At 31.0% G+C, this 8,583-nt stretch overlaps 1 protein-coding gene across 1 annotated transcript; it reads left to right on the plus strand.

Moving 5' to 3' along the window:
* The first annotated feature begins 1,256 nt into the window (after window positions 1–1,256).
* LOC131665858 (uncharacterized) lies at window positions 1,257–2,012 on the plus strand. The gene has a single exon (XM_058938040.1). The coding sequence runs from the start codon at window positions 1,257–1,259 to the stop codon at window positions 2,010–2,012; it is 756 nt and encodes a 251-aa protein (XP_058794023.1).
* Window positions 2,013–8,583: the final 6,571 nt, after the last annotated feature.

The raw sequence follows: 8,583 nt of genomic DNA on the forward strand, positions 1-8,583 counted from the left end.
AGAACACTGTTTATCACAGTGAGAAATATGCTAAAAGCAAGAAAACCAATGATTCTGTGATACTTCTACATTCAGGGGAATACGCAAAAATAATAAATATTATAGAATACAATGCCAAACCATTTATACAGCTACGAATTTTTAATATGTTTCCGGAATTGCCATTCGAAGACGTAGAACATATAAGAAAAATACAGTCTGAGCGCAGTAATAAAATTGTTCAACCAGTGAGTGATATTGAATGTAAAGTTTTATTGGTGAATGTCAGAAATGCGAGATACTTGTGCAAAATGCCCAATGATTTTGAAGTACAATAATTATTTTTCAGTGAAAATAATATCGTTTATACTTTTTAATCTATATTTTTATATCTATATATAATTCCAATACTGTCAATATGTTGAAATATATTTGAAGTAATCAAATTAATTGCGCTTACGATATACGTCTAATTACTTTAATGTTTACCGATACATTAGATTTAATTTAAAGCTAATAAAATAAATGTGATTAGATAGTTAGTTTCTTTAAACTTGTTAAAAAGTATTGGGATCTATTCAATTGAATATAACTGATCAGTGGGTTATATCAAAATGTATAAAAAGCTATTAACAAATATTGGATAAAATATGATTGAAGATATTGATGTTGACGCCTTTTTCGAACGCATTAAAATTTGTTAGATTAAATGTAATTGAATATTATGTTCTTTTGGAATTTATTCAAATATATTAGAAACTATAAAATAAAATATGATTGAATAGTGTGTTCTATCAAAAATGATTAAAATGCATTAAAAAATATTAGATAAAATGTGATTAAAAACATTCACGTTGGGACCTTTTTCAAATTTATTAAAAGTTGTTAGATTAAATGTGATTGAATATTATCTTCTTTTGGAATTCATTTAAATATATTAGAAATTATATAATAAAATATTATTAAATAGTGTGTTCTATAAAAAAGGATTAGATTGTATGAAAAAATATTAAATAAAATGTGATTAAGTTATTTGTCATTACATGTGCTATTGGAAGTTATTCAATATGATTGAAACTAATACGAGATTTTATGATTTGATGTGATTCCAATTAGATTTTATTAACGACGATTCAATTTTAATTCACATATTAATTAAAGATCAACAAAAATATTAAAACTGATTGGAAATTATTGAAATTTAATCAATTTTAATCAGAATCAATGGGCCATTTTTAGCAGGGTTAGCAATTGTAAATAGAACATTACAGTTTATAATGAATAACGATCAACCATTTGGTGGTAAAATAATGGTTTTAGGTGGCGATTTTAGACAATTGCTTCCGATTAAAGTCAATGGAACGCGCAGTGAAATACTAAATTTATCTATTAAAAACTCACAATTATGGACATTATTTTCATTATTTAATTTGAAAACTAACATGAGAGTTTTACCACATGAAATTGATTTTGCTAAATATTTGTTAGATGTTGGAAATGGAGCATTAAATGATCATGATAATAATATTAAGCTTCCTCAACAATGTATATTACCGCCAAATAAATGTATTGTTCAAAACATTTTCGGCAAGTTAATAGAAGAGAAAAAATTTGATAAAATTAGTCATTGTGCAATTTTATCTGCCAGAAATGCTGATGTAGATGAAATTAATGATAGAGTCACTAATTTGTTAGATAAAAGTACAGAGCATATTTACACGGGCATAGATAGTACTGAAAATTGTGATAATGGTGATATGGAAGAAGTACTTTTACCAGAATATCTCAACACATTGAACCCACCTAACCTCCCTCCTCATCGATTGCGTTTACGAAAATTTTGCATAGTGATGTTGATTAGAAATATTAGTCTTAGTGAAGGATTGTGTAATGGAACAAGATTACAAGTACTTGATTTTTCTAATCATTTATTAAAATGTAAAATATTGACAGGCGACAAGCGCAATAACATTGTATTTCTCAATCGAATTACGTTGTATTGTGAAAATCAATATCCATTCACGTTTAAATGACGACAGTTTCCAATTCGATTGGCTTTTGCTATAACTATTAATAAATCTCAAGGACAAACTTTGGATAAAATTGGTATTGATCTTCGAAGAGATGTTTTTAATCATGGTCAACTTTATGTTGCCTTATCTAGAGTGAGATCGTGGGATTCATTAAAAATTTATCTAGGTAATCAAAGACATGATTCCTTAGTTAAAAATTATGTTTATAAAGAATTGTATCATTAATATTTCAATATATTTTACGAATTTTTATTTTTATTATATACAAGTATATGTATATAATGTATTTTCATATGTCATTAGGTTTGAGCGCGCGAAGCGCGCTATGATGTTCTAGTAAACATTAAAGTAGATTGAGATTCATTCTACTTTAATGAATTTCAATTGTCATTTGTAGGATTCAGAAATAGACTCAAAGCGGATTGGATTTTCAATCCGGTTGAATGTTCTCGTTTTAGCAGGGAGCAGGAATAAAATGAGAAGAATAAAAAACAGTTGCTCGGTAGAGCGTACGGAAGTTGACTGCGTATCTAACTTCAGAGAGCCTATTGTTCTAAAAAGTGAACCATCGAAACTCTTCATTGCCGGCATCATTTCCGGTTTCCTTTTTTTCGGACAACGTGGCAAAGTGAGCATCGTGCATAATGTAATCCTGAGACAAATTTAGTTAAAAAACAGGCATACGCACTGAGATTACCAATTTACAATAATAATTGGTTATTATTTTTTTTTTTTTATTATTTTGGAATATCAGAATATCTACATTTTGGAAAATTGTTGGAGTGATACACGTGGCATCACTTACTCTATTAAAAACTTTTGAGGTAAATGGCCTGAAATTTTTATATAACATTGTAATATTAATTTTTATTTGATTATTCATTATTTTACAACTATTAAAATTATAACTCCAAATTTATTTCTACTATTTTTGTTACTAATAAATTTGGAGTTATAGTTAACATTTAATTAATTATCTTCTCTAAGCAACCGATTTTTGTTAACAATAAAATATTTACAATTGTATTTAATTATATTATATTAATCTAATTTTCTTGATATTAAATTTGGAGTAAAGCTAAACATTTATCTCTTTTTTTTTTTTACCTTACAATTTTAAAAATACCATTTTCAGCTATTACTCCAAATTTATTTATAATTCAATACCAAATACTACACTACTACCCTATTTTAATTAAATAATAATAAATAATTTATTTTATATAAAAAAAAATATATATATTAGTTTGAAATGTCATTCAAGGAGCACCCAATTTATGAAATTCAATATAGAAGTAAAAAACCAAAAATAATTATTATAACGATCTGCTCATTTATAAAAGGTTCTTGACAATATATAAATTGTCAGCTCGTTGAAAAATTACCTTTACTTTTTATTATTTTGTTTCAGATCACTAATCTAATCCTATTCAACGAGCTGCCAATTTATTATGTTTCAAGAACTTTTCATATCTCTCAATTTTTATTTATATAACTTCAGTAAAATAACTAGATTATCTGATATTTATTCTAAAGTTATTCAAAATATATTACTTTAGAACAAAAATCAGATATCATAATTATTGTATTGAATTTATATAAACTGAAATTAAAAGATATGAAAGGTTCTTGAAAAACTATAAATTGACAGTTCATTGAAAAGGATTAGATTAGTGATTTAAAACAAAATAATAATAAGTAAAGGTAATTTTTCAACGAGCTGCTAATTTGTTATTTGTCAAGAACCTTTCATGTCTCTTAATTTCAGTTTATATAAATTCACTACACTAATTATGATATCTGATTTTTGTACTAAAGTTATATATATTGAATAATTTTAGAACAAAAATCAGATATCATAATTATTGTATTGAATTTTGCAACGGTAGTCGATTCAATTAATCGAACCGTTCGCGATTCTGAATTTCGCGCGTTAGTTCTAAGTATTGAGAGAGAGAGGGGGCGCGCGATCTTTCAAATTAGCAGTTACGTCTCAGCTGTTGATACGAGAGGATATCGCCGGATTTTTATTTGCAAAGTTTTTCTCGCCGAGTAATAGTTTTTCTGGAACAATCTCGTGCGTGAGTGTGATAGCGATATTACAGTAAGTACGGGGATTCGGAGGCAGTTTGCAGCTGATAAGCAGAGTGAGGCAGCGCAGCCAATAATTCAGAGGACAGAGGCAGTTGACATTTTGCTGACATCAACAATTACGGCTGATCACCGTAATTGCACCGCAGGGTAGGTGCACCTCCCTTTATTATCGCGTGTCAAAATATATTTATTATTTTGTTTAGCCGCGTTAGCGTTGATAATTTTGTATTCGCGCCGAGCATTAGATCGCGCCAATTTTCGTATCTTCTCTCTCTCTCTCTTTCTCACCGAAAGTTAATTAAATGTAAATCCTGTTCGCGTGCGTCAGTCTTTCGGCCCGACAAAGACTGTATAGATTTTTTATGAATAAACTTTGTCAAACTTATTCGCCGATTTCGTCATATGATTTTCCTAATAGTTTAAGAAATTGAAATAGGCTTAGGTGTTAATCCTATTACGTCTAGGGGATTAAGCTGAGAAGGAGTAAAGTCGCTCACACTTCAAACTCATCGTGTGTCACAAGGCACGTGACTTAAGGTGAGTTCAACTCTGCTTGATCGAAGACAACCAAGTTAAGTCAGCTGACGTTAAGGCGAATACACGTACTAACATACGTGTTAACGGAGCGGCGGTTTGCTCTGCATCGTGGGAGTTTGCTCTTATATAAATTTCCCATTTTTGCAGGATAATCCCCCCGTTACAATTTATATAAACTGAAATTAAGAGATATAAAAGGTTCTTTTAAAATTTCAACAAGCTACAAATTTATAATTTTTCAAGAACCTTTCATATCTCTTAATTTCTATTTATATAACTTCAGTACAATAATTAGATTATTTGATTTTTGTTCTAAAGTTATTCAATATATATAACTGTAGTACAAAAATCAGATAATCTAATTATTTTACTGAAGTTATATAAATAGAAATTAAGACATATAAAAAGTTCTTGAAAAATAATAAATTAGCAGCTCGTTGAAAAATTACCTTTACTTTTTATTATTTTGTTTCAGAACACTAATCTAATCCTATTCAACGAGCTGCCAATTTATTATGTTTCAAGAACCTTTTATATCTCTTAATTTCAGCTTATATAAATTCACTACACTAATTATGATATCTGATTTTTGTACTAAAGTTATATATATTGAATAACTTTAGAACAAAAATCAAATATCATAATTATTGTATTGAATTTATATAAACTGACTTAACAGATTATAACGAACGGCATGTAAGTTCGTTATGTCTCTCTCTCTCCAGGAGGCCATCAAATAATAATTATCTATAATAATTAAGTATCATGTAAACATGTTTAAGTAATTACAGCGTGGACGTCAGCGAACGGGTAAGTGACGCGACTATCGACCGATCATCGATATCGACTCGCGGCGCGGACCTCGCTGAAAGGCGGCCCCCTTCGAGGAGGGAGAGAGAGGGTAACAAAAAGTAAGTCTGCTTCCGACCGGCAACGTGGAAGCAACCGGCAACGCGAGCTCGCGAATTACTGGAGAGAGCAATTAAGTTAAGCAGCCATACACGTGACAACCGCCAACGCTGTTCCTGAAGAGTCTTGTGAGCACCCGGTGGTAGCGCCAGTCTGAAAAAGCGTGAACGCAGGAAGCGATAACGCGAATACCCAATCCTTTATAAGCGAGCGCGCCGTGAGTTACTCACGAGTTAACCATAGAGCGACTCGTCCGTTTCTGCACTGTAAGTACCAGTTTGTTAACTTGGCTTCTCTCTCTCTATGGCTCTCTCCTCCTGCGTTGCTTAAACTGTGTATCCTCATCGCTACTTTTCCGCATAGTTGATTATTTCTTGCCTGTTTTCGTTCGGCCTACGAATAGTATTCCGTTACACGCGTACTGTCGCTTCGCCCGGTTTACAACGAGCAAGTGCGGTTGCCGTTTTCATCTCAGTCAAGTTACCGAGACATTTCGACCGGCTAAAGAGCCGACACGAGCAAGCGACGTTACTTTCTCGTTCGAACGGTGTGCGCCGGTTAGCCGTCGCCATGGTGCCTAACCGCTCTTAACATGGCGTGCGCGCGCAAGTCCTCGCTGCGTAGCGTGTGCGCAGCTCGTCGGCTGCACCGAAATTCGACGCGAGACCGTCCACGCTGCCGCTTATACTGCGTGCGAATTACGCTACCGTTTGTTGGTTAAATAAATGAATTGAACTCATCCCTTTGCTGTCTATCATTTTCTTCGATCCCTAGTCGTACATGCGATTACGCGCTTTAGCTTCTCTTTGGCTGTCGCGCCTCGTCACACGAAAGCTTACGACACTCTCCGCGGGCCAAGTTTTCGACTCGAGAAGGAGGCAACTGAGCTGCTGGACCCAGGACGTTCGGTGCAGGAGTGCCGATCTGCTCTGGAGAGCAACCTAATTTATTTCCCGCGACTTGATATTATATAACTGTTCCTGCCCAGGCGGAGCTGAGCAGAAACCCCGTTATAAGATATAAGAGGTTCTTGAAAAATTATAAATTAACAGCTCGTTGAATAGGATTAGATTAGTGATTTAAAACAAAATAATAATAAGTAAATTAAAGTAATTTTTCAACGAGCTGCTAATTTATTATTTGTCAAGAACCTTTCATGTCTCTTAATTTCAGTTTATATAAATTCACTACACTAATTATGATATCTGATTTTTGTACTACCCCGCTTAAAATTTCCATTTGAATTTTATATGAAATTTCATATAAAATATCATATGAAATTTATATCACAGTGATATGAAATTTATATAAAAATTATATGATATTCATGTAAAAATCATATGAAATTCACATAACATTTTCGGACAAATTTTGTATGTTTTTTATGTGAATATGATATGAAATCCATATGATATTCACATGAATGTTATGTGAAATTCATATGAATTTTATATCAATTTTCATGTGAAATACGTTTTTTATGTGTTTTTTATGTGAATATCACATGGATTTCATATGATATTCACATGAATGTTATGTGAAATTTATATGAATTTTATATCAATTTTCATATGAAATACCTATAACGTATTTCCAGTTATTTAAATTATAAATCTTTATTTTGATATAGTAAAAATAATAAATATTAAATTATTAGAAATATTGAAGAATGTATTATTAAGAAAGGTTTACTTTATTCAACTAATAATTTACAGAAGGGTTTACGGAACGTTTTAGTTACAAATAAATTAAATAATAGCTTGTTTGTTTTTTTCTCTAGTTTATCTTTCTAAAATTCATCCATATCTTTTTCTTTCAACCAGTCTAGATGCTTGACATATATCCAATATTTGATACATTCAAAAAAATAAAAAGTCCACGGTAAGTACAATTGTAAAAAACTCATTTTGAGTCAATGAGTCTGACCATTTTATTCATGAAATTTTATTTTTCAAAAGACCAGTTATAATTTATAGAAACAATCAATAATGCACCATATTAGGAAGTGCAGTGATATACTGTTTAGATTTTGTATCTATAAATACGGCAATACTCTCAACATTATCTGTATTCAATATAGAAACTTGTTCATCTATTTTTACAATTCTTTTGATCTTATCGCACTTGAAAAATATGTTATCAGTTTGTATAATCTTACATAGAATATATTCTTTGCATTTTTTATCGTCAACTACGTACTCTATAATTTGTATAAAACTACCGCATTTCATTTTTACAAAAGAATCATTTGAGCGGTATTCACGTTTATTTTTTGAACCAAACAAGCAATTTTTTGTTATCAGTCGATGATATGATTTTGTATCAGTTTTAGAAAGACCTTTTAATTGAATGAATTCATCTTTCGTATACGATGATTTTCCAACATATACGTTATCCCCTATTTTCACTGATTTTTGTGTATATCTTTTTTCTAATAACTGAACAAAATCTAATACTGATGAGTTTTCAAATTGCTTTAAAATAATTTGTTCCAAGGAAATTAAACTATTTTTATATTCCAGTCTACGGCACACTTGATGCAAAACTCCTTTAGCTGTTTTGATCATACGTAAAATTTTCCTATTAGTAGATTCGAAAGGGTAACCGTGATGTACAAAAAGTGGTCCCCAATTTAAAACACTATCAGGAATATGCATCAACTGGTGAACATTATACGTCATCGCTTTTTTTCCGTACAATATTTCGGTGCCCGCAACAAACTTTCGTAACAACAATTCAGCCTCTCGTAAATCAGATCGGCTAATGGAAGAACCCATTAAGGTTGAAACAGCTTGAATCAGTAGCTGCCAATGATCTTTGTATTTTTGAAAAGCCGGATTTTTCGACACAATTTCTTCAAAAATTGGCAAGCTAAAATACAGCAGCCAGTTCTCCCATTCTCTCGATTTCCAATTTTTTCTCTCGTCTAAGGAGCGAGGCAGTCGAGATAATTGCTTTGGCCCTTGAATTTTTAATAAAATTTCATTAATGTAGGAAATTTTACGTTTAAGTGAATATGATTTTTTAGATT

The sequence above is a fragment of the Phymastichus coffea genome, unplaced genomic scaffold (assembly GCF_024137745.1).
Source record: "Phymastichus coffea isolate CEN01 unplaced genomic scaffold, Cenicafe_Pcof_1.1 PCOF00003, whole genome shotgun sequence".
NCBI lineage: Eukaryota > Metazoa > Arthropoda > Insecta > Hymenoptera > Eulophidae > Phymastichus > Phymastichus coffea.

Coding starts and splice junctions, on each gene's coding strand:
- LOC131665858 (XM_058938040.1), top strand. CDS start 1,257: ATGAATAACGATCAACCATTTGGTGGTAAAATAATGGTTTTAGGTGGC.